Source organism: Gasterosteus aculeatus, chromosome 11, assembly GCF_964276395.1.
Source record: "Gasterosteus aculeatus chromosome 11, fGasAcu3.hap1.1, whole genome shotgun sequence".
In the NCBI taxonomy this organism is placed as follows: Eukaryota; Metazoa; Chordata; class Actinopteri; order Perciformes; family Gasterosteidae; genus Gasterosteus; species Gasterosteus aculeatus.
In genome coordinates, this window is record NC_135699.1 from 12,102,465 (window position 1) to 12,129,556 (window position 27,092).

The 27,092-nt window shown below is 48.2% G+C and overlaps 1 protein-coding gene across 1 annotated transcript in view; it reads left to right on the plus strand.

Moving 5' to 3' along the window:
* The first annotated feature begins 10,392 nt into the window (after positions 1-10,392).
* Positions 10,393-27,092, plus strand: part of cyth3b (cytohesin 3b) — a 22,410-nt gene continuing 5,710 nt past the window's right edge. Inside the window, 10 exon segments of the mRNA XM_040191796.2 lie at positions 10,393-10,761; positions 22,334-22,416; positions 22,729-22,793; positions 24,008-24,074; positions 24,213-24,331; positions 24,731-24,811; positions 25,121-25,233; positions 26,251-26,325; positions 26,328-26,398; positions 26,811-26,922. Of these exon segments, the coding sequence (XP_040047730.2) occupies positions 10,743-10,761; positions 22,334-22,416; positions 22,729-22,793; positions 24,008-24,074; positions 24,213-24,331; positions 24,731-24,811; positions 25,121-25,233; positions 26,251-26,325; positions 26,328-26,398; positions 26,811-26,922 (805 nt within the window). The 5' untranslated portion in view covers positions 10,393-10,742.

Consider the following 27,092-nt stretch of genomic DNA (forward strand, 5'->3'; position numbering starts at 1 on the left):
GTGAAAGCATGTCACTTCCACCGGGGTTGTGAAAGTCATTTGTTTTGGGGGATAAATGCATATTCAACTCTCTCTTTACATTACATTACATTACATGTCATTTAGCTGACGCTTTTATCCAAAGCGACGTACAATAAGTGCATTCAACCATAGGGTACAAACTCAGGAGAACAAGAAACAAGAAAGTGCAATTTCCTCAAATAAGCGAATTTACAATTTGCTATAGATGAGTGACGTCACAAGTACAATTTAAGTGCTGCAATTTGTTAGTCTTTAGTCGAGGTAGAGTCTGAAGAGGTGTGTCTTTAGTTTGCGGCGGAAGATGTGAAGGCTCTCTGCGGTCCTGATGTCTTCAGAGAGCGCGTTCCACCATTTCGGCGCAAGGACAGCGAAGAGTCGAGACCTAGTCGAGTGTTTTGCTCTCAGTGAGGGAGGGACGAGTAGTTTTGCAGATGCAGAGCGGAGAGTGCGGGTTGGGATGTAGGGTTTGACCATGTCCTGGATGTAAGCTGGACCCGATCCATTCACAGCATGGTACGTGAGCACCAGTGTTTTGAACTGGATGCGGGCATCTCTTCTACAAGGCCACCAGACATCCAGGCGACCTGAAATCGGACTAAGTATCTCTTTCTTTAAACCAAGCTAGTCTGCTAAATTTGCTGTTGATTCTAGTGTCTTAAGTTAATGTGATTGCTGATTTGCTTTAGTTTTTTGTCGTCTCACGACCAGTTCTCTTTGTTTGAAGTAATCTTGGTTGCTAGTTTGCTCAAGCTCTTTCAGTCTTTTAGTGCCAGTTTGTGTTCTAGATTCTACTATTAAGTTAACTGCCAGTGTGCCCTCCTAACTCTGCTAGGTTTTGACCTGATCTAAGTCTGTTTTGCCTTGTTTTCTGAAGCAAATAAGACTTGTATCCTTAAACTCTCATTTTGTCAAAAGACCACATGGTGTTTGTTCACTGATTAGGGTGTCAAGCTATTGGTGCTTTGCATTTTGAGGAGTTTCTGTCGAGGCCAATCGACCTTTTGTCTCCTAAACGACGGGGGAGCGGCCAGCGCAGCCGTTCAGAGGTTAAATTCCCCTTCCCAGACCTGAACTAGCCAGTGTGCATCTCTTCTACAAGGCCACCAGACATCCAGGCGACCTGAAATCGGACTAAGTATCTCTTTCTTTAAACCAAGCTAGTCTGCTAAATTTGCTGTTGATTCTAGTGTCTTAAGTTAATGTGATTGCTGATTTGCTTTAGTTTTTTGTCGTCTCACGACCAGTTCTCTTTGTTTGAAGTAATCTTGGTTGCTAGTTTGCTCAAGCTCTTTCAGTCTTTTAGTGCCAGTTTGTGTTCTAGATTCTACTATTAAGTTAACTGCCAGTGTGCCCTCCTAACTCTGCTAGGTTTTGACCTGATCTAAGTCTGTTTTGCCTTGTTTTCTGAAGCAAATAAGACTTGTATCCTTAAACTCTCATTTTGTCAAAAGACCACATGGTGTTTGTTCACTGATTAGGGTGTCAAGCTATTGGTGCTTTGCATTTTGAGGAGTTTCTGTCGAGGCCAATCGACCTTTTGTCTCCTAAACGACGGGGGAGCGGCCAGCGCAGCCGTTCAGAGGTTAAATTCCCCTTCCCAGACCTGAACTAGCCAGTGTGCATCTCTTCTACAAGGCCACCAGACATCCAGGCGACCTGAAATCGGACTAAGTATCTCTTTCTTTAAACCAAGCTAGTCTGCTAAATTTGCTGTTGATTCTAGTGTCTTAAGTTAATGTGATTGCTGATTTGCTTTAGTTTTTTGTCGTCTCACGACCAGTTCTCTTTGTTTGAAGTAATCTTGGTTGCTAGTTTGCTCAAGCTCTTTCAGTCTTTTAGTGCCAGTTTGTGTTCTAGATTCTACTATTAAGTTAACTGCCAGTGTGCCCTCCTAACTCTGCTAGGTTTTGACCTGATCTAAGTCTGTTTTGCCTTGTTTTCTGAAGCAAATAAGACTTGTATCCTTAAACTCTCATTTTGTCAAAAGACCACATGGTGTTTGTTCACTGATTAGGGTGTCAAGCTATTGGTGCTTTGCATTTTGAGGAGTTTCTGTCGAGGCCAATCGACCTTTTGTCTCCTAAACGACGGGGGAGCGGCCAGCGCAGCCGCAGCCGACTTCCACTAACGAGGGAGTATTTAACTAGAAATCGTAGGAAGCGTTAGCTTCAGCGTTATCTTATCCTCGCAGGACGAAGACGAGCAGAACAAAGACAAAGGAGTCTTTCGTGGCAGTCTTCGGGGCGGCTGAATGCGGCGCCTTCTTCTGCTATTTTTAATAATGTGTTTGACCCCTTCACCCGTGCCTGTTCGAATCTCTTCCCGCAGATACTACAGGCCTCGGGCTAGATCTGCTCTCTATCGTAACCTCTCCTCTCTCTCCTATCCCACCCGCTCCTCACACGTCCAGCACCTCGTCACAGGAGGTCTCTGGAACTGCCAGTCAGCGACTCGCAAGGCTGACTTCATCTCCGGCTTTGCTATCCAGCAGTCACTCGACTTCCTCGCTCTGACCGAGACCTGGATCACACCCGAGAACACATCCACCCCAGCCGCTCTCTCCTCCGCCTTCTCCTTCAGCCACACTCCCAGGCCCACTGGTAGGGGTGGTGGCACAGGTCTACTCATTTCACCCAAATGGAGCTTTTCTCTCTACCCTCTACCACCATCCACCCCATTGTCCTTTGAATTCCATGCTGTAACAATCACTCACCCGGTACAATTAACCATCATTGTCCTCTACCGTCCGCCAGGCTCCTTAGGTCATTTTTTGGAAGAATTGGACATTCTCCTGTCTAATTTCCCCGAAAATGGTCCTCCGGTCATCCTCCTGGGTGACTTCAACATCCAGACAGAGAAGTCATCTGACCTCGTACACCTACTTTCTTCCTTCGCTCTGTCACTCACTCCCTCTCCTCCTACTCACAAAGCCGGCAATCACCTTGACTACATCTTTACTAGAAACTGCTCTACCACTAACCTCTCTGTAACTCCACTTCATGTGTCTGATCACTTCTTCATCTCTTACTCCCTTCCACTCTCTATAACTAACAAACCTCCTTCATTGACTAACTCTATACCGGCTCGTCGCAATATTCGCTCCCTCTCTCCCTCCTCGCTGGCATCCTCTGTTCTATCAGCTCTCCCTTCAACTGACTCCTTCTCACTCTTGCATCCGAACGCTGCTGCAGAGACTCTCCTCTCATCTCTTTCCTCCTCTCTAGACTCTCTCTGCCCTCTTACGACACGACGGACTGGCAAATCCCCTCCGGCTCCGTGGCTGTCTCAACCGGTCCGTGCCATGAGAGCCACCATGCGAGCGTCGGAAAGGAGATGGCGTAAATATAAACGACCTGACGACCTGCTTGAATTTCAATCTCTCCTCTCCTCGTTCTCTGCCTCTATCTCTGCTGCCAAAAGCTCTTTCTACCAGTCCAAAATCGAATCCTCATTCTCTAACCCCAAAAAACTCTTCTCGATCTTCTCCAATCTCCTCGAACCCCCTACCCCTCCTCCCCCCTCCACCCTTCTTCCGGGAGACTTTGTCAACTACTTCACCAAGAAAATAGCTGACATACGCTCCTCCTTCTCAAACCCACCACCTACTTCTCGCGTCCCACCGACCTCACCTCTTTCGCCCTCACTTCCCTCTTTCACCGCCCTCTCTCCTAACCAAATTCTTACCCTAGTAACCTCTGCCCGTCCGACCACCTGCCCTCTTGACCCCATTCCATCACATCTTCTACAATCTATCGCACCTGACCTTCTTCCGTTCCTTACCTTTCTCATCAACAACGCTCTGTTATCTGGCTGTTTTCCCAATTCTCTGAAGGAGGCAAGAGTCAACCCTCTCCTGAAGAAACCCACCCTCAACCCTTCTGAAGAAAACAACTACAGACCGGTCTCTCTTCTTCCCTTCTTGTCCAAAACCCTTGAACGTGCTATCTTTAATCAACTCTCCTCTTATCTCCACTGTAACAACCTCCTTGACCCCCACCAGTCAGGTTTCAAGGCAGGCCACTCTACAGAGACTGCTCTCCTTGCTGTCTCTGAGCAACTCCACACTGCTAGAGCCGCCTCTCTCTCCTCTGTCCTCATCCTTCTGGACCTCTCTGCTGCATTTGACACGGTCAACCACCAGATCCTTATTTCCTCCCTTCAAGAACTTGGTGTCACAGGCTCTGCTCTCTCCCTTCTCTCGTCCTACCTCGATGGCCGCACCTACCGGGTAACCTGGCGAGGATCTGTGTCGGAACCGTGTCCTCTTACTACTGGAGTTCCTCAGGGTTCCGTGCTGGGTCCCCTCCTGTTTTCGCTTTACACCAACTCTCTTGGCGCTGTCATTCGCTCGCATGGCTTCTCCTACCACAGCTATGCCGATGACACCCAACTAATTCTCTCCTTCCCTCGCTCGGACACCCAGGTGGCGGCTCGGATCTCTGCCTGTCTAACTGACATCTCTCAGTGGATGTCCGCCCACCATCTGAAAATCAACCCCGACAAGACTGAACTACTTCTCTTTCCCGGAAATGATTCGCTTACCCAGGACCTGACAGTCAACTTTGGAAACTCTGTGCTAACGCCCACTTCGACTGCTAAGAACCTCGGCGTCACACTCGACAACCAACTCTCCCTGACTCCCAACATCACTGCGACAACGCGATCCTGTAGATACACGCTCTACAACATCAGGAGAATACGTCCCCTTCTCACTCAGAAGGCAGCGCAGGTACTGATTCAGGCTCTTGTCATCTCCCGCCTGGACTACTGCAACTCCCTCCTGGCAGGTCTCCCTGCCACCGCCATTCGACCTCTGCAGCTCATTCAGAATGCAGCAGCTCGACTGGTCTTCAACCTTCCGAAATTCTCCCACACTACTCCACTCCTCCGCTCTCTTCACTGGCTACCGGTGGCCGCCCGCATCCAGTTCAAAACACTGGTGCTCACGTACCATGCTGTGAATGGATCGGGTCCAGCTTACATCCAGGACATGGTCAAACCCTACATCCCAACCCGCACTCTCCGCTCTGCATCTGCAAAACTACTCGTCCCTCCCTCACTGAGAGCAAAACACTCGACTAGGTCTCGACTCTTCGCTGTCCTTGCGCCGAAATGGTGGAACGCGCTCTCTGAAGACATCAGGACCGCAGAGAGCCTTCACATCTTCCGCCGCAAACTAAAGACACACCTCTTCAGACTCTACCTCGACTAAAGACTAACAAATTGCAGCACTTAAATTGTACTTGTGACGTCACTCATCTATAGCAAATTGTAAATTCGCTTATTTGAGGAAATTGCACTTTCTTGTTTCTTGTTCTCCTGAGTTTGTACCCTATGGTTGAATGCACTTATTGTACGTCGCTTTGGATAAAAGCGTCAGCTAAATGACATGTAATGTAATGTAATGTAATGTAAATGCGGGCGGCCACCGGTAGCCAGTGAAGAGAGCGGAGGAGTGGAGTAGTGTGGGAGAATTTCGGAAGGTTGAAGACCAGTCGAGCTGCTGCATTCTGAATGAGCTGCAGAGGTCGAATGGCGGTGGCAGGGAGACCTGCCAGGAGGGAGTTGCAGTAGTCCAGGCGGGAGATGACAAGAGCCTGAATCAGTACCTGCGCTGCCTTCTGAGTGAGAAGGGGACGTATTCTCCTGATGTTGTAGAGCGTGTATCTACAGGATCGCGTTGTCGCAGTGATGTTGGGAGTCAGGGAGAGTTGGTTGTCGAGTGTGACGCCGAGGTTCTTAGCAGTCGAAGTGGGCGTTAGCACAGAGTTTCCAAAGTTGACTGTCAGGTCCTGGGTAAGCGAATCATTTCCGGGAAAGAGAAGTAGTTCAGTCTTGTCGGGGTTGATTTTCAGATGGTGGGCGGACATCCACTGAGAGATGTCAGTTAGACAGGCAGAGATCCGAGCCGCCACCTGGGTGTCCGAGCGAGGGAAGGAGAGAATTAGTTGGGTGTCATCGGCATAGCTGTGGTAGGAGAAGCCATGCGAGCGAATGACAGCGCCAAGAGAGTTGGTGTAAAGCGAAAACAGGAGGGGACCCAGCACGGAACCCTGAGGAACTCCAGTAGTAAGAGGACACGGTTCCGACACAGATCCTCGCCAGGTTACCCGGTAGGTGCGGCCATCGAGGTAGGACGAGAGAAGGGAGAGAGCAGAGCCTGTGACACCAAGTTCTTGAAGGGAGGAAATAAGGATCTGGTGGTTGACCGTGTCAAATGCAGCAGAGAGGTCCAGAAGGATGAGGACAGAGGAGAGAGAGGCGGCTCTAGCAGTGTGGAGTTGCTCAGAGACAGCAAGGAGAGCAGTCTCTGTAGAGTGGCCTGCCTTGAAACCTGACTGGTGGGGGTCAAGGAGGTTGTTACAGTGGAGATAAGAGGAGAGTTGATTAAAGATAGCACGTTCAAGGGTTTTGGACAAGAAGGGAAGAAGAGAGACCGGTCTGTAGTTGTTTTCTTCAGAAGGGTTGAGGGTGGGTTTCTTCAGGAGAGGGTTGACTCTTGCCTCCTTCAGAGAATTGGGAAAACAGCCAGATAACAGAGCGTTGTTGATGAGAAAGGTAAGGAACGGAAGAAGGTCAGGTGCGATAGATTGTAGAAGATGTGATGGAATGGGGTCAAGAGGGCAGGTGGTCGGACGGGCAGAGGTTACTAGGGTAAGAATTTGGTTAGGAGAGAGGGCGGTGAAAGAGGGAAGTGAGGGCGAAAGAGGTGAGGTCGGTGGGACGCGAGAAGTAGGTGGTGGGTTTGAGAAGGAGGAGCGTATGTCAGCTATTTTCTTGGTGAAGTAGTTGACAAAGTCTCCCGGAAGAAGGGTGGAGGGGGGAGGAGGGGTAGGGGGTTCGAGGAGATTGGAGAAGATCGAGAAGAGTTTTTTGGGGTTAGAGAATGAGGATTCGATTTTGGACTGGTAGAAAGAGCTTTTGGCAGCAGAGATAGAGGCAGAGAACGAGGAGAGGAGAGATTGAAATTCAAGCAGGTCGTCAGGTCGTTTATATTTACGCCATCTCCTTTCCGACGCTCGCATGGTGGCTCTCATGGCACGGACCGGTTGAGACAGCCACGGAGCCGGAGGGGATTTGCCAGTCCGTCGTGTCGTAAGAGGGCAGAGAGAGTCTAGAGAGGAGGAAAGAGATGAGAGGAGAGTCTCTGCAGCAGCGTTCGGATGCAAGAGTGAGAAGGAGTCAGTTGAAGGGAGAGCTGATAGAACAGAGGATGCCAGCGAGGAGGGAGAGAGGGAGCGAATATTGCGACGAGCCGGTATAGAGTTAGTCAATGAAGGAGGTTTGTTAGTTATAGAGAGTGGAAGGGAGTAAGAGATGAAGAAGTGATCAGACACATGAAGTGGAGTTACAGAGAGGTTAGTGGTAGAGCAGTTTCTAGTAAAGATGTAGTCAAGGTGATTGCCGGCTTTGTGAGTAGGAGGAGAGGGAGTGAGTGACAGAGCGAAGGAAGAAAGTAGGTGTACGAGGTCAGATGACTTCTCTGTCTGGATGTTGAAGTCACCCAGGAGGATGACCGGAGGACCATTTTCGGGGAAATTAGACATTTGCATTATATACCTCACAAAAGGGAAACTAAAAATGACTTAAGGAAAGTACCCGTTGTGGCAAACTCCCCTGTGTCAAATCTTCAATGCTTCAACGAAATAACCTCCTACAATCAACAGAATTCTGAACCACAGTTTCCTCCCTCACTCCAAACACAGGCTACGCTGATCCCCGTCTCTACGGCGAAGATGTTGACATCGTGATGGGAGTGATTCGGAGGTTGGGAAACGTGGGTTGCTTGTGCATCTCCGCGTGTGTTTGTAATTATGGGTTGGGCCAGTTGTTGAAAAAAGGGAGGAGGCGAGCCCCCCCCCCCCGCGGGCATCGCCGTGGCGACTGGAGCATGTGAAGCGGTACGACTGCTCAATCAGGGTCACGTGAAGTCGGTCAGGAGAACCACAGACGTTTCCCATGATGATCGGCCTAATCTGCCAGACGAGGATCTCCCTGAGGGAACGTGCGCAACCTCAGCGGCACGAGACACAGACAGGCCGAACCCCCCCCCATCCACCACACACACACCCATGTTCACCTCCAGCCACAGGCTTCCACAGACTTAATCACACGACTTTGCGTTGACGTGACGTGGCCAAAAGGCCTGAGCCTAACTGCGATTTTTGTTGATTTTTAAAATGATCACAGAATATCTGGGCCACAGCGAGAAGTTTCTCCGGTGACTCATAAACACATTAGCATTACACGCTTATGTGGTATAGAGCGCACTGGGAGTCGGCAATCTAATTGCTCTTAATGGAACTTGATACTTCACTGAGGATGCTCTGCTTGACCGGACTCTGCACTGACACAAACGGACAGTAACACCCTATTTGTCCAACCGTATTCCCAAAGCTAGTGCCAAAATTATGCATATGACCTATTTTCCACTTGTAGCGAAGAAAACATTCAAACTGGCATTCAAATCTATGTGATAACTGCTTTGCATCCATCAACCTAACATGTGAAACCTCATAACCAGAGGAAAGAAAGATGTTTTCTGTCGCTTCACCCAGATTTCGCTTTGCTAAGGTTTTCCTTTCCTCTAAGTCGTGTGCATCTCAAGGAATTTTGTCGGCTTAAAACCTCAAAACTAAACCTACGTTTGGTGTCAAGGTGCAAAGAGAAGAAACACTGTGTGGATGCACGTACCCAAATGTGTGAGATCTTCACAGCAACCCGTCACCGTTAGTGTGATCAGAGCGTTTAGGTGTAAGTTCAGGTTCTACAGGCTGGATTTTGCCAGAGTGACGGGGGTTCAGTGGATTGTGTAATCTTGCTAATGTGAATTGGAAAATGACTCATTTGATCCTCTCGCTTTGTCCCCTATCACTCGGAGCATTTTGGAAGATGGTGAAGCATTCTTAGGATTTTTGTCTAATGTGCTGAGAGTATGTCTACCCATAAAAGGGATCATGCACTTTTAAAGTGCAAAGATTTTATGCAGTTTTACAAACAAATTGAATTGAACCTGAAAAGAGAGAATAATTTGCTTTTTATTCTTCTTTAACAAATATATGTGACGTTGTAGCCTTAGCCTGACTATATGCGATGGAGATAACTGTTTGTGTTATGTCTAGAGAATGTCCCTTTGTTTAGGTTCGGAGAGCGAAACATTTGTCCAAAAGAGACACCTACGAATAAACAAATGAATGAATGAATACGTTAAAACATCTGTTCATGCTTGACCATCGGAGTAATGCATACAGGAAGTGAGAGCCCCTCCTTCTCTGCGGAGGCAGGAATGCTATAATTGAAACCGCGTGTGTTGTAGAAACAAGCTCTCTCTCTCTTCATTTCGGTGTGTGTGTCTGTGTGTGTGTGTGTGTGCCTCATCCCACTCTTCCTCAACCTGGTCGCTCAGCCGGCTTATGTAAGAGTCTCGTCCATAATTCCTTACAGTGATCTGAAATCCCTTTTTTTGTATTTTGCATTGACAGCTCTTTGTATTACTGCACAATAGGGTGATGTTATTTCATTGAAATTGGGGCAGTTATGTGGAGCTCTTCAATCAGCCATGTTATTTTCTGACATATGTTAGAGGTAAGCAGCTGTTTACACAGACCACAAACCTTTCAATTTTATGAATATGTTGCCTTTTTAATACTCTCCCTGCTCTCTAAAGGACAAACTGAACATTCAAACCCTCACATTGTTGCAGTGTTTAGATGAACTGAATTTGCTTCTTTGATGTACTTTATAATCGTGCAATTTATAAAGCCATCAATCCGCAAAAGCTAAATGAAGCTTGTCAAAGAAATGGGTATAACATTTCCTGCACGTTAACAATTTGCATCATTATGCTACTACGTTGTAGTTGAAAGTACATTTATCTGATAATCTGATTGACCTAATGTGCATTTTTATGCAGGACACTGAACTCTAATCGAGTATTATTTAGCTATACAAGATTATTTAAATGATCTACATACTTCCTCCACAACTGAAAGTAATGCAAAATAATCAATACTAAATTAATTCTATTTTCTAATCGATTCAGCTACATGTGAGGTTAAATTACTTAATTCGTAAAGGGATGTACCGAATGTGACAGCATATTCGAACCGTGTCGGATAATCAATAAAAAACACTATGGGTCTAATGTCATTATTGGCTGGAGTCACGTGGGCTCCGCTCGGCGATGAACGGTGACGCGCAGCAGGAGCAGTGTAGCGCCGCCGAGACGGGGCAATGACTTCCTGTTAGTACCTTCAAAATAAAATAAACTCCGTGACACGCCAAACTGTGACTCTTATTCTGAAAATGTGCTCAGCAGCACTTCCGGCATTGTTCCGGCGGTTGCCCCGGCCAGCTTGACGCAGCAATGTCGACTACTCTCCCGGCGCTAGTGGAGTGAAGGCGTATGTGGAGGCGCTGAGGGCAACGCGCTCCGCCGCTGTGACGAACACACGCCTCCGCCGCAGCCTCTGCCCACCGACGGGGACCGACGGGGACCGGAGGCACCGCTACGCGACCGAGCGGCGTAAATGGCCACAACATTTGCAAAAAGGAGAAGACGCTGCCAATGAGACAACCTGTGTAGCGAGCAAGAAGAAGAAGAAGAAAGCGTCCTGGACGTTAAGGGAGCGCTTGTATCGGAGCCTCTTCTCGCACACAAGGGAAGTTTTTGTGACCGTTTTTTTTTTGCTGGGGGGGTCGTTGATTTTTAGGCTGCAAACATGGACGAGGACAACCAAGGTAGGATTTAATTCCATGCAATTCCGACCGATAAAGTGTAGCTGTTCCAGTACTAACAGCGAGGAGACGTGTGTCACACATTGACGATATTAATAACATGGATTTGGACGTTGGCGGTCATTTCTCTGCGATTAGTAGCCACGTTAATCTCGTCCTTCCCACATCAGCATTTTCCTGCAAAGATATCTGACATGCAGTCGCCTCCAAAATGGGCAACCCCCCCCCCCCCACTCTCCCCCACTCATTCATTTGGTGTTGTGATGCTTTCAAGAGTATGTGTGAAGGTAGAAAGATTGACCTAATTTCAACAGAGATGATGAGCAAGTGCATCATCAGCGTGGTATTGGTGCTGTGGCCACTAGACTGGTGTTTCTCTAAGTCAGCTGTGGGCTGGTGGTCACTCTTGTGTGGGGGGGGTGGTCTTGCTAAACCTATAATCCCAAACTGCAATCTTGCAGGTGAGAAACCGTTGCTCATGTTGTCTCACCTCTGTTAGTCACCGCTGCGGTCGGTCCCACATGCTCACTGCCGGAGCGCCGCTATGCACGGCATGCAGGCATGAAGCTGTCACCGGGCTGTTTGCGGCCCCCCCCCCCCCCCCCCCCCTCACCCCGGCCTCCAGCGGTGGGACGCGTCAGCGCGGTCGCACAGACAGACATATGGTGCGGGCTGATGGTGACCCGGGATAGCTGACAGCCGCCGGAAGCATAAACACACACACACAGGCACACAGACTCGCACACTCGCAGAGATCATTCATTTTGCCTTTTGGCCTCGTGTGCAGTGAAGATCTACTAGAATTACTACAACTGAGCAGATTGTGAACGTGTGATTTTTTTCAACTGCAATCGATAAAGTCCTGGATGCTGCAGGACGAGAGACTGCAGGGGCTCCTTCTTTTTTTTGTGGTTCCGGTGGATAGTTTTGTGTCGAACAGTTGGGAACATCATCCACAAATTGCTGCTTCTTATCAGAACAACTCAGCGGCCACACGTGAGCCCTCGGCAGAGTGGTGGCCGAACCAAAAAAAGGATCATTGACATCGATGTACTTAGCGCGAGGGGGGGGCGAGGCGCGCTGGCAGGTTGGTTGAGTTCAAATCTGTGTTTTTAAAGGGACACGCACACTTTTAACAAGCCCCGGGTCGAGTGAGACGGGAGCGCAGGGGGGTGAACAGAGCGAGGTGTCAGATGGAGAACAGACGGCGAGAAAAAGGCGCGAAGGACGGAACGGAGGCGTGACAGCGAAGGCCCGAGAGTGAGACCCAGTCGCAGCAGCCGCGATGGTGAGATGTCTGGGAGGAAACGAGGCAGCGAGACAGGAGACATGTGTGGATGGGAGAAGGCGGGCGGCGGCAGCGACGGCGGGTGGGGGTTTGTGGGCCTGAGCAGCTGGAAGATGGCCAAATAAGTATAGAGCGCCGCCAGTGAGAGACAAGGACAGGGAGAGCTGTGGTGAACCCGATTGGCTCCTGGAAGTTACAGTAGTTTCTCTCTCAATGGAAGTCCGTCACTATCAACTCACTCTCAGCATCAGGACCACGTCACACTTCTGATTCTGTCGACGTTCCTTTTCCATCTTCTCTGCGTTTTTTTTCTTTTTCCAGTTTCACCTGCCCGGAGAGAGTACCAATACTTTGCTCCTGTTTTTTTTTTGGGGGGGGGGGGGGGGGGGGGGTTCGGTCGGTGGGTTGGTCGACCACTTTGTACCAGGATGAAATATCTCAACAGCGGCTGTCGTCCCGCTGCAACATCGAGTGCAAGCGTTAGTTTGTCCATCACTCTCATCGATGACCGGGAAAACGAATGACTCGGATGCGGAGAAAAGAAAACCAGCCATTTACCTCTCGGCTTGGATTTGCAGCTGCCGCCCTTTTTCTCCACAGCCCCGCACGCCGTCAGCTGCCCGAGAAAGAAACGCCCGGAAAGTATGAGAAACAAATGATGCTTTCACCTCTTAGTCGGATCCGGACTGAATATCTTCCCTCCCCATATGTGGGCTTCTCACAGGGGTCACCTGTATCGTGGATATCTCCAGAGAATGGTGTTTTACTTTTGCAGGCGGTGAGGACGTGTCCTCTGCGTGTGTGGCGGCCAAGGACACGAGGGGGCCCACAGGACGTTGGGGAGCGCGAGTGGGCCCGGTGCAGCAGAGGCCCCGTCCCGTTTCCCTCCACGCTAAAAGCGTGGCAGCTCATGTGGTGGGAGATCCACGGAACAAGAGTCATTTTTTTTACTCTTGGTTTTTCATACAGATTAATCAAACAAGACGCAGCGTGTGCTGGTATGAGGGGATTTTGTTTCCAGTTTGTGCTAAGCTAAGCGATTCTAAATATATAATAAATCTTTTCATCGAACTCTTGACGAGACAGCGAAGAAACCTTTTATTCAAAATGTTGACCTATTCCTTTAAGACACAACTTATGTCGATACACTTTTTTTTCTTTTTTTAGCGATATTAATTTGTTTTTTTGTGAACGTGTGTGTTTGGGTGATTTGCTGGTCCCTCTTAAAGAGAGTGTGTGTGTTTTAATGTTTTGACTCTCGCTGCTCCCTCAGACTGTCACGCACCGGCGGTCCGGCTCGCACGGCTCAGTAACTGCTTTGAGAGGCTGATGGGGAGATAAAAAAGGAGCTGTGGCCTCCGTACGTGGCTCCACGTTACTGTACGGACTGAAGTCAGTGCGCGTGACAAAAAGGTCAGCGAGCACAGAGAGCCCTTGTTGAGTTTGTCCTCCCCGGATATCCGATTGCCCGTTTCACTTAGCCACGACATCGCCTTCAGGGGGCTTGAGTTGGACTCGACAGACATTGAGTCAGACTGACCCACGTGGAAGTCAACGTCCCATATTGGGACATGGTTTACTCCCATGAATAAAAGTAAAGCTGAAAGTGAACACGAGGCGTGTATGCAAATCCCCTTGGACTTTGATTGTTTTCTTTGCAAGTACTTTTATAAGTGGCTTTGACGCTGCTGGTGTGGCTTCTTTTTTGTCTGGGACAGAGAAGGAAAAGTACACGAGTTTCCAGTTTCCTCTTCATTATAACACACAGGGCTGTGCAGTAAAGCTCTGCTGCTCAACAGAGTCACAGACCGGGACGCGTCTTCGTCACGTTGGCTTTGGCTCGTTGAAGTGGAGACCTGAAGCAAATCAAGACATTTTTGCTCCCCTTTGCAACGAGGAATCGGAGTGTCCGGAAAGGTCCCAGGAGGTTCAAGTATGTGCCAAGAGGAATTTCAGGCAAAGAACTTCCCGCTCCACTTGGGCCTTTTGTGAGAGTTCATGGCTTCTATTAGTGTGTGTGTGTGTGTGTGTGTGTGTCAGAAAGGGGAAGAGAAGGCACAGCGGAGCGGACAGGAAACGGGAGGTTTGGAACAATAATGTCAGTTGGTTTGACCTGCTGATGATACAGGAAAGAGGTGTGTTCCTCCCCTCCATCTAGTGGCCTCAGCACACAGACATACAGATTTCATTTCTTTCATTACATGTCATAAAGACAAATTTAAGCATCAATTTTGGAAAATTGCTTTCACTTGTCTTACTTAAACTGTTTTTAGACTGATTTAATCCTACAAAACACGTAATAAGCTCTGCATGTCCCAGTCTTGTTTATGTGTGTGTGTGTGTGTGAGTGTGTGTGTGTGTGGTCGCCTCTGGCCGACGTCCAGCCTCTCACCGTCGGCTCCCCTGGGGCTCGTGGCACTGCCGCTCCAACGCCGGCTTTTGAGGGGGGATTTTTAACACTCTGGAGGGTCAACGTGTCAGTGAACTACTACACAGTCTTTGCCAGTCTCGCTTTTTTTTTGGTGCAAAATGGGCATGTTTCCACCCATTACCCACACTCTGCTGCGAGATGCTGCTGCATCATGCAAAATTAATTGCTCTTTCGTGGGGAGAGCGGATGAGCTGTGACTGCGCCGCCGCCGCTGCAAAACGGGCCGAGGTGGCTGCAGTCGCGGCCTTCCCTTTCCCCGCCGTCGCCTCCGTGCCACTCGGAGTGGCAGCGACGGCAGCGGCTACTTGAGGAACCTGTCGGCGTGTATCTACACATGCGCATGTCTGTGGGTGTGTGGATGAAGACGTGCAGCAGTGGCACGGATGCAAAGAGAGGCTGATGCTGCCTTCCGATTCTCAAAGTAGTGTTAGTAGGTTAGTGGTGCGAGGCTCAAGCCCAGATGTGCATCGCTCGTGCTTCTCTGCTTCCACTATTTCACGTCTGTGTGTGTGTGTGTGTGTATGCTTATGGGCATGCATGATTGTGAGTGTGTATATCTTCATACGGTGTGCACACAGAGGATTAGGGTGGGCTGCGATGGAGGGGATCCAGTGGGGAGGGATATGGATAGCAGTTTGTGGATTATAGGTCAGGGGCTCAGGCCGCTCACTGTCACTTCCCCAGTGTTTTTAGGCTCCTGTCCTTTGCTCTGGCCCTTCACTTGGGAAATTGATTTCCGAGGTAACGGAGAGCTCGTGCTGCCGTAAGCGAGGGCCGCGTTGCACAAAATGAGCGACCTCGATGCCCCCCCCCCAGGGCATCTTTAACCGGGTCCTTCTCCAGTGACGGCGGCAGCTCCTTGAGGGGTTGTCGTCCTGCCCCCGATTACTATGAACACACACACACACACACACACACTTTCTCTCCTCGGCCCGTAACTCACGACGCATCAATGTCAGCGCTCCCGCGGATGAAGATTGCGTACGATTGATTGCGACGGGGGGCTTTGAGTGGGTCAGGACCACTGTAACAGAGCGGCCCGAGGGTGTGTTTTAGAGGGCGAGAGATTTACGGTGGCTCTCGGACGCCGCTTCCTTTGCACGTGTTTTTAATCTCTCCGATGTCCAGCAGTAAGCAGGTGCACAAGAGCTCAATGAAACCCGCTTTGTTTTCACTTGATAATGGTTTGTGGCCAGAGCGACGGGATCCTGATGTTGAAAACATCAGCAGATCTCAGCAAGCTGCTTGGATGTCATACGTGCCTGCAGGCGGTCAGGAGGCCTCACATGTGCTTAGTTTCACGGTGAAACATTGTGCTTCCCACATCTTTCCCGGCCTTGAGTCGTAAAAGACGGGGGAATACCAACTCTACTACTGTTTGGTCAGATGAGATAAGAAGTAAACTTTTTACATATTTTGTGGATATTTGCTCTTTTCTCATCAGATGAATCCAGAGGTTCTAACCACAGGAGGGATCATGAGAAAGATAGCGAGAAAGAAAACATATTATTAAATAAAATAATAAGAAAGGCTAATGGGTTTTGAAAAAAAATGAATTCAAAGGGAGCTCGAAAATATTGTTTTTTGTTTTTGATTATGTTCGTTGTTGCACTGTGCGCTTAATTATTATAACATATAACAATTTCTCTAATGCAATGCACAAACTCAATTTTGGGATGCAAAACATAAAGCTTGATGTTTGGTGTCAAAGCCTTGAGCTTTTTTATCCCCACCATTCACCTTCTAACTGCAATACGTATTTGTTATGACAGGGTTAAATCAATTTGACTATTAATACCACAAAGCATTCGCCAACACAGTCTTCATCCCTGCTGTTTTCATCCAACTTTCCTCTTGCTATTGTGGGAAAAAATCTAATGTCTGTGAGGTGACGCAAGAATTACAGATGATGTTTATTTTCGGGGCTGTGCTCAACTCGTGAGATTTAGAGGCTAAAGGGGGGGGGGGGGAACTGACTCCGGAGGCTCCTGATCTGGAAAACCCCTTTCCAGAGACCGGGCAAAGAGCGATGCCTTGACCCGAATCGCCCACATGTTTTTGCGTAGTAGAGAAATCCTGGCTCAGGTTTTCACTCCATCATGAACTCTCTCTCACTCCTCCTCATCCGCCTCCTCTCCTTCCTGCTGTCTTTGGATAACAAAAGCAGACGGGGATGCTATTTGGCAGCTGGATTGTCTCTCCGACTTTCCGCCGTCTCCCCCCCCCTCTCTCTCTCTCTCTCTCTCCGTCTGTGTCGTATCTCCGCTGTACTGTTTCCCACAGGCCCGAACGCAACGTAAACAGCCTCCGTCAAGTTTCTCTCTCTGTGTCTGCGAGCCGTGACGGTCTGCCTGGGGCCTCTGGACCAGACCGTCTTCAGGTTGCACACTACAGTCGCGTCCTGAGTGAGTCACAGGACTGTGTGGGGGGGGGCTTACTGAAGCCCTGCTGAGAGCTTCTTGAGGAATTCTCTGTACTCACAGAGAATACAACCCCACAACTAAGTATTGTGGTTCACTCACACGTTTCATTTTTTTAAAATCTAGTCTAAAGTCTAAAACTAAAATGAGCAGTGTTGGAATAAGCACTGCAGTCTTTTTGCTGATACTGCAGTAAAAATTGCTAAACCACTGTAGAAATTCCCTTTAAAAGTCCTGCATTCCTTTGAGAGTAAAAGTACCAAAAAAAGTTCCCTTTTTCTTTTTTTTTAATGGCTCATTTCAGATTAGTTTTGCAGCGGCTGCTAATGTTAACAATCTGTTGTGGATGCTGGTAGGCAAAGATGACTCTGTGTTGAGTTTTGATCTTATAAAGAAAATGTCGCTACTATTAGAGTCAAAAGATCTCATGGAATATTCTTTTTTTTTTTGGCTTGACGGTGTAGGTGTATTATTTTGTAAAAGATGGTCATTGAGAAACGTGAATTCGACGGATGGCTGAAAGACTTTTATCCGCTACAAACACGCCAAACTGTGTAAGAAACAAATATGAACATAGTAAAAATAATCCACTGCTTTGCTGTAGAGGAAATTGCATGTGAGGAAAGATCAACAATCCTAATGAGAGACTCACAGTCGAGCTCTTAATTGAGCAAAGATAAAGAACAAGATATCCCGCTGTCCCAAGCACTCAACTAATTTGTCTGAGCATCTTGATGTATAACGACCCACAAATAAACCAATCGGAAAGCTGGTTTTTAAATCCAAAGGGACGAGGAGGCGTTTCTTTCAGCAGGAAATTTGGCAAACGCAGTGCTCGTTCATGAATGAGTGACTGGGAATAGTGCGTCCTGTGAAGAGACCGTCTCACTTCAAGGGATTGTGTCGTAGCGCGTTTGAGGCTTTGAAGAATTCAAACGGCCGTGTTGCGTTTTTGATGTAACCTCAGATTTAAAAAAAAAAAAATTCATAAAGGGAACGTTGGTGACGTCTCTTCTAAGATGAGGCCCGACAACAAGCTACTGCTGCAGACCTGGAAGAATCATTCAGTATTTCAAAAAATAAAAATCACTTTGATGCAAGTAAGCCGCAGCTTTAGTCCTCTAAGAGACAAGTTGTTGTCTTTATTCCTGCAGATGACGCCGGAGCTTTTCAACCCCCAGCGATGCAAAATTCTCCAAACTGAAAAATATCATTAACTACAGGCCAGATTGCTCTGAAATGCGGTGGAGTTACCCTTTGATTGCAGAAGACGAAGCGCAGTGGCTGTGTTGGTTCTCCCTCTGTTCCATTTAACGCCACCGGCACTCCAAAGTTTTGACCCAAATAACTGAGGATCCCAATCCCACCAGTGAACACGGAGCAGCTCCACTCGTTTGTTGATGCTCTCCAGCCGTCATCTCCTCTATTAATTATTACAACGGAGCAGTACGTGTCACCTGACTAAACAGCCTGTCTTGCCTTCTTTGGGCTGACATTAGAGCTGAGGCTTCTCCAGGTAATGGAGCCGTGTGTGTGTGTGTGTGTGTGTGTGTGTGTGTGTGTGTGTGTGTGTGTGTGTGTGTGTGTGTGTGTGTGATGACAGATAACACAAAGGTTAAACCGCACAATTGACTAAAATGCTGAATGAATTGGAGGAAAAGAAGGGACGAGAGTAGACGAACTGGATGGAGCAGACTGGCAGGTTTGCAGTAGGAGGAATGTGGCCTATTTTCATTCCACGACTGGCAAACTGTGCATGTGTGTGTGTGTGTGTCCCTGTGTGTGTCTCCGCACGCTTGAGAGCTGTGTAGGAGTAATGCCGAGGGGGGGAAACAATTACCCCGCACCTACGAGCCATCTCACAGGTACATCAGCGGCAAACAAGCTGCTAAAAGCTGAGCCGCAGCGCTGACCTCCACAAGGACACGAGGCGCTTCGGCCGATGGCATGTCAGTCGTCACGGGGACTGGAGAGAGGAAAAGGCGAGGTGGTGCGTACTTTATTCAGGGATTGTGAGCTTTTTAATGCCGAAAGTGGTCATATTGAGTTGGGTTACTGTTTTTTACCTGCATGGAGAGATTTCATAAAACGAACCTGAGCCCTTTTTGAGGTTTGTTTTTCTTACATACGTGCACTACGCACACATACCTGCTCCCTAATTAGCCTGCGGCGGGGACGACCTCTGCCCTCCCCGCGTGGACGCCGTTACGGGAAGAGCGGCTCTAATCACAGTGGACATCGTCGCATTGCTCCATTGTTCAATTTAGAGCGTGCTGAAGATCCGGAAGTGTTTCACTTTTGGTCGGATTGTAAAATGTATTTTTAGCCAAGTTGAGCTGCATTTGTTTTACTGTAATTCGATTGGCGTGACGGTTGAAAGACATCTCACCAAGTTGACCGCTGGGGGAACATAATCAGCATGCCAAACCCGGCTCTCCGCTGACCTCGGAGCCAAGGGTATCGGAGAGACGTCCCTCGCCATACGCGTCGGGTCATCCGACTCTGCGATCTTGCCAAGGAAAAGGCTCCTCGGACGCTTGAAACCGATCCAAGTCTCTCCAGCAGCATGAGAGATTAGACTCCACCAGGACTGAGGTCTTCCTGTCGGTGCCGGGGCCTAAACGGGGAAGTGGCGCATCATTCAAGACCCTGAGTGGTTTTACAGTTGACCAAACGCCGACTCCAACAAAGAACTGCATTGAGCTGAAACAAAGCTCCTGTTATCAGTGGATCGAATCATTTGCATGTGATCGTATGTTTTTCCCTCTTTACGACCTCAGTGACCGTCTAGAGCAGCGGTTGCAGCTTTAATGCAGTCACGGGACGTCGCCCCTGACGATGGACCAACTGAAACCTGGACAGATGGAAATTTCCCGATACTTGAAGAACGGAGTATTTTGAAATATTAAGAATATTGTGCACATTTTAATGTTGATAGTGTGCGGCCGTTAAATGCCACCGCGTCCGTGCTGCCGGGGCGGCGCGTTGACCCTTATTTTTGGTGACCTTATTTGCCAACACCCCGAGAAGGCGTTGACCCGTTGGTCTCACGCCCGACCGAGAGGAGAAAGCTAAAAGACAATGTTACATCGAAAAGAGGACGTTTCAAACCTGCTGACCTTTCCTTTGAGGACATCTTTACCACTTGTCTGTCAGAGAGAACTAGAGCGCAGTGGCAGCTACTCATTGGTGCATGCTTTAAGAGGGAGGGGGGGGGGGGGGGGGGCGTTGAAGGCCAAGCGTGCAAGGTGCAACGATTATGATTATGTATTGATCATCGCTGGAACAATGCATGTTCATGAGCGATGAGCGATAATATATGAGGCTAAGGTTGGAGGGTTTGTATTTGACCTAATATGGATTTTCTTTTTTCTTAATGGGGGGGGCGCTGCTCTCCACGGGAATCCACTCACGGAAACATGCGCTCCGTCGCAGACTTTCATGCATAATTGACTAGACGTCCACTCTCAGCTGAACAGCGGTAGATGTCCACACAGCGATATCAGATTACTCTGCATTTTCCTCATGCTACCGCGATGGCAGGACGAAAACAGATTCGACAGATGCAGCAATCCGTCCCGTACAATCTGTTCTCCGGTCCGTACGAGCCCTCTCGGCCTGGAGGGGTGGAGGAGTTGCCTTCAGGGTCACTTTGCTCCACAATTACTGCTACATGAGGCTGTTTAACTGAAGGAGAGAGAGCAAAGGAAGCGCAGAGTGTGAAGATGTCTTCTATCTGTTTTATCTTCCATCTCATTGAGTTTTTCCGCCTTTCTTTGCGGTTTGTGGTCCTTTTCACACACATACTTTTTTCTTTTCTAAATCCTCGTCAGCCCTGCAGAACCTTCACTTTAATCGACTACACAGCGCCCGGTAGACATGGCATCCGTATCCCATTAGTATCCTTTTTTAAAATGAGCTCTGTTTTTCTCTCATCTGTCTTCCTGGAATGCTTCAACAGTGCAAACGTTAACGTAATACTGTGTGAGCATCACGTGCGAAAGAGAAATGATCACACAGCCATCTGGATGCCTGCTCTCTTGACTGGCTGCCGCTTTGTGATACCAGGAGCTCCAAGCCCAAGCTAAGAGCCCATGCTGCCTCCGTCACTTTGTCTTACCGAGCAAGACTGAGGGGAGGATTTAATGAGCGAGGGATAGAGATGCCGCGGATAGATAAAGTTGAGAGGAAATAACTACTTATTTACAGTCAGTGGGGAAACAACTGGGGGGAAAAAAACGTCTGAATTGCAAAGCTGCTTAGCGGTATGGTTCAGTTGGGGGATTTTAATCTGCTAACACCCCCACTTCAAGCACTGTGCGGGGAGTGGGGGGGCAGAGAGAGTGAGAGGGGGAGTGTGTGCATGTGTGAAGGAATCAGCATAGGAGAAGCACAATCTGCCATAGCTCCATGTGAAAGTGACCTACTTCATCTCGCTCTCAAGTGGATCCCTGTTTTCTGATGTGTTGGAGGAGAGCAGGGTGGGGGTGGGCGGGCGTGTGGGGGGCTGGTTTACATGGCGTAGTTAAATGAAAGATAAGCCGGTGGCACCTGGGGACCTACAGTGGGGGAATAGAACAAATGCGTATGCATGGCGTTTGTATTGTGTGTTCACACCTGTGCACACGGTGTTTGTGTGCTCGTGCAGTCACGCATGCATGTTGCATGAAGTGTGTCTCTCTCTCTCTCTCTCTCTCTCTGCTGTGTTATTACCCAAAATGAGGGCCCGACGACAGTTGAGTATCTCAAAGCCAATATTTGAGTGGTCCGGCCTCGCCAGATGCCCAGTGGGAGGGACGGGTGTGTGTGTGTGTGTGTGTGTGTGTGTGTGTGTGTCAAACACACAGGATGTTTTTTATGGGAGTGATCTCCTTTCCAGCAGGTTCCAGCGAGTTTCTGTGGTTTTAACATGGTCCGCATGAGAAAGTTCTTCTACCTCTCACACCTGCTCCTAAAATGTCTAAAGGCGGGGAACAAACATGAGATACAGACAGTTGGCTACACTAACAAACTGTATAGACGTGTCACAAATACCCGTCCGGGCATTTCAGCTACTTGTAGCAACTCCAAAAATAATATTTGTCAATTACTGGTACATTTGCTGGTTTGATGAGCAGGTAATTCAACTTTCCATGGCACTAAATATACACTGAGCAAAGACTTACAAGAAAGAATGGGTGGGGGGGGGGTTGAAGGAATGTTCAACCTTTTATAAACAAATGTCTGAGTGTTTAGACTCGTCTCTGTTGTGCAGTGTATTAATTGAAATCCTTGAAATAATGTCTTTGGGATGGATCCATTGAACACTGCCAGGTTTAATAATCCGTGTGACTGGGAAGGTGAATTAATCTAATCCGTTCCCTTAACCCCGTCCCTCCCTCCATCCCTCGCTCACACACATGCGCTTTCATTTACCCGTCTCTCTGTATTTTCCAGTACCTGAGGACCTGTCTGTGGAGGAAAGAGATGAGCTGTCGAATATACGGCGCAGGAAAAAGGAGCTTCTGGATGATATTGAAGTGAGTATTGAAAGAAGAATGATGTGCTTTATTGTGTGTATTAGTGGGGATGTGCAATATGATCTTATTGTAAAATGAGTTATTGAAGTTTTCTACACGTCTGAAGGCTCAAAAACCCAGTCAAATACGGACATGGAACATTATTTTTACGGGGATTTTGTCAACTACATGCTATTGTCCACTATCTAATAAAGGCAGAAATACCCTCTCAAAATGACCATGTGAAGGTTGCATAGTATTGGTTTTAACTAGATAACCCATTGCTAACAATAAGTAAACATATGAGTTGCTTCCTTGTTTCCTTCTCTGCAGCGGCTGAAGTTTGAGATCGCAGAGGTGATGACTGAGATTGAGCAGCTGACCTGCGTAGGGGAGAGGTGAGGCATTTTCTCACTAAGAAGGTTTTGCTTATTATTACACCCGCCCACTGGTGTCTCGATTGAACGATAGGTGGGAAAATGAAAGATCACAGTTTTAACGCAGAGATAAAATGTTCACATTCCTCCTGTCTCCTACTGCAGCACCCAAGTACGTCAAAACTGTAACAATTGAGATAAAGCAAAACGCGCAAACATTCTCGACAGGTTTGACTAATCATCCAGTTGTCGCGGCCCTAAATTGTTTGTCTGTGAAATAATAGAATGAGTGAAGAACAACCACCATCACTTCGCGTTGTCAACTGCGATGTCCTCAGATTGCCACACCGGGACAGAAAATGAAAAAAAACAACCCCTCCTCATATCTGATGAGCTGGAAACAACATGTTTTGCATGTTTGCTTCACTTCAATGTTTAATCAATCATCTGATCTGTCTTTTTTTTTCTTTTTTCCCAGTTGACTTCCTTCATTGACTAACTGTTACGTGACTCATTCTTTCTTTTTGCAAATCTGCCGCAGCATTGAGCCATGCAGCGGCTTACGCTGTGAGCCTCACACCTGTCGTTGTGTGTGTGTGTGTGTGTGTGTGTGTCTGTGTCTGTGTGCGTGTGTGTGTTTGCGCGCATGTTAATCCCCCTTTTGTTTGAGGAGTGAAGCGGAACCGTCCCCTGACAAAACAGTAGCCAGTTAGTTGCAGGGTTTCATTTGATTGGTTGATGAGGTGGAGTGAGGGTGTGTGTGTGTGTGTGTGTGTGTGTGTGTGTGTGTGTGTGTGTGTGTGTGTGTGTGTGTGTGTGTGTGTGTGTGTGTGTGTGTGTGTGTGTGTGTGTGTGTGTGTGTGTGTGTGTGTGTGTGTCAGGTGCGGCTGGAAGAAAAGCTCGGGGTATTTCGGGCACACGGGGAGTGTAGGGAGCGTGCACGGACACCCAGAGGTTGAGCGTTCCCTGGGGTGCGCGTGCAGAACGTGTTTTGGAGAAGAGAAACTTCTAAACGGCTGCCGGACGGTTGAAACGGTTCACGCAACAAGTGCAGAACTGCTGACGAATCACACGCAGCCACAATTAGCCGTTCCTCACGGTTGATCAATTGAACACTCCGGTCTTCAGTTGACAGAGACGTAAATAAACAAACTTGCCGAACCAATCCAAGCGGTTTCAGGGACAACATCCCTGTCTTCAACGTCCCGTGATGGATGTTTCTTGTGTGTTTTCAGCAAAACCACGCAAAGGAACAAACAGATCGCCATGGGCAGGAAGAAGTTCAACATGGACCCTAAAAAGGTCAGCCCTAACTTATATATCATTGTATGTGAGAATCAATAAAACTGTCACTGTTGATTAAATCCTAAAATTTCTCGGAGCCATCCATCAGGTCAAACAGACATGTGAGCGTGTTTTTCTTTTTTCTCCCCAAAACAGGGGATCCAGTTTCTTCTGGAGAACGATCTTCTCCAGCACACCCCAGAGGACATCTCACAGTTCCTCTACAAAGGCGAAGGGCTCAACAAAACAGCCATAGGGGACTACTTAGGGGAACGGTGAGCTCTCCACTTTTCCCTCTGTTTCCCCCTCCACCTTTCTTTTTCATCTCCCGGGGGCCTCCGTCAGGTCTGCACTGCATGTGCCGCGGCATAAAGCCCCAGGAAATGAGCGGTCTGGACTGGCGGAGCAGAGCGGCCCAAATCCCCAAATCAATGGGGACAGGAGTGTCCTAACAAAACAGGGTTTTTTTTAACGCTGCCCGCATACACGGTTGCGCTCTCTTTCCAAACGCTTGACATGAACGCATTCACCTTTCGACGTGACCCCACAAGACTAATGCATTATACGGATAGAACGCATTAAAAGCGGGTGTCTGCCTGTTTCTTTTTCCGGCATCCGTTTGAGTGGAATTGAACAGTTCAGCATGTGCGACATGTGACCTTCCTCTCCTCCAGGGATGACTTCAACATCAAGGTCCTTCAGGCGTTTGTGGAGCTTCATGAGTTTGCAGACCTCAACCTCGTACAAGCCTTAAGGTGAGTAGACGGCCGAGTTGGGGCACTGCGGTAAAGGAAAACAGGTTTTTGCAGTGGCAGGTTTTGTAGGAGTGATCCTACAGGGGAAAATGTATCCAGGAATTCATTAGTTTGAAGATAAATTGCACTGTGGTTTTCAATAATATGGTTATTTGACAGGTGGGAATATGTGCCTGTGTGTATTTTATTGAATTGGTTAATAATCAACTTCTACTTCGTATCATCCGACTACAAGACCGGTCTGCAAAATATTTTCTAACATGAAGCCACTGAGTCATTACATTTTCTCTCTCTGTTCCGATGTCGTAGGCAGTTTCTGTGGAGCTTCAGACTACCTGGCGAAGCCCAGAAGATCGATCGTATGATGGAGGCGTTCGCCTCCAGGTACTGTCAATGCAACCCTGGCGTCTTCCAGTCCACAGGTACCACACACACACACACACACACACACACACACACACACACACACTGCAGCAGACATATGAGTCAGACTCAGCTAGACAGTCCAGGATAGATCATTTGGGGCAGCCAGACCACCTCAGCCTCAGATCAATGCTTCAGACTGTCTTTCTTGCCCTAATGGACATCTGGACCTGTTCGGGCTCTATAAATCTTTTAAATGTGACCACAACCCCGGAGACGTTTTTTTCTGAAGCACTGGAAAAAATGAGTACCAGGCTACACATATATCTGCTTTTAGAGAATCATAAAAGGAGCAACAGTCTGTTTACTACTCCGTTTCCAACTTCCCCACCGAGTCATCGCTATTTGTGTCTCCAGCGGCGATGATTAAAATCAATCACGGGTCGATAGTGGCCATTAGCGCCCACCCCAGCCACACGCGTGTGCTGCTCCCGTGTTGGCCGAGCGGGTGTTGAGGACGCAGGTGACCGCTCAGGTGATGAATATTGATGTGGTGCAGTGGGGGACACACCCAGACTTGGTTATTGGTCATCTCTCAGGACCGGTGGGCTCGGGGTCATAAATCACAGTGCACCGCATGCTGACAGGCGCCGTTAGCGTGTAGATGGATGAGGTGGAGGTCTGCAGGAGTTATGATGTGGACTCAAAGACCAATGGATTCGTATGTGGCCTCAAAAAAAGGGCTCCACGGGTTTGTTGTCCCCGGAATATGGAGCTCTTTGTTGATTAAACTTTTCTTTTCATGAGACAGACCTACATTTTTGTGGCGAGAAGAAACCTGTTGATGGATTGATGTCTAGACATTCGATTGAACGTTTTTTTGTATTTTCTCAATACAGTTTGTATAATATGATCTCAATGATTTAAGATGGACTGAGTGGCTAAATATCACACTGACCCATAAACTCCAGGCCAGAAGAATGTGCACTAACACACACACACACACACACACACACAGTCGTGGGCTTGTATCTTGTGTCTCCCGGTGACCAAACTCTGCATGATTCCCTCCACAGACACCTGCTATGTCCTATCATTCGCCATTATCATGCTGAACACAAGCCTGCACAATCCCAACGTCAGAGACAAGCCCCCGTCGAGCGCTTCATCTCCATGAACAGAGGGATCAATGAGGGAGGAGACCTCCCGGAGGACCTACTCAGGGTGAGAGCTTCGGCTTTATTAGCTCGTTAGGTACGACAGATGCATCCAGCGTGGCGTGGACGGAAAAATAAACCCCACGTCGGAAGCGCTCCGCCGTGCAAAGCAGAGCCGTGCCTCACTAATTGAGATGTTGCAGCTCACGCTCTCTCAGAGAAAAACGCATTAGAGCAAGTTCACCCTCGGCCGACGGCTTTACCAAAGCGCCCTTGGCTTCTTTTAGGTAGAAAAATACAAGCTTCAGAATCAAAGTTTGAATCACTGTCTCTCACTTTCCCAAGTCTGTCAATGTCTTGTTTAACACACTGTTCTGAAATGTGAAAGCCGGGTTGAATGCTTTGGGAGAAAAGGTGTCTGGAGGTGTTTTCGATTTTAAAACGTTCCTCTTTTTTTCTCGTTTTCTTTCTCCACCCAGAATCTATACGACAGCATCAAGAGCGAACCCTTTAAGATCCCCGAGGATGACGGGAATGACCTGACGCATACGTTCTTCAACCCGGACAGAGAGGGCTGGCTGCTTAAACTAGGTGAGTTCGATACATCCTGGATGACTTTATTTTGTTATTCTCTTATCCTCACTACAAACGTGGCCTTATTCTCACAGCCAAGTGAGAACAAGTGTTTGGGTCCCCGGTGCTGCATCACCTTGTACACGCAATGAACCGAATCTGGATTATCACACCTTTTGTGTAATATT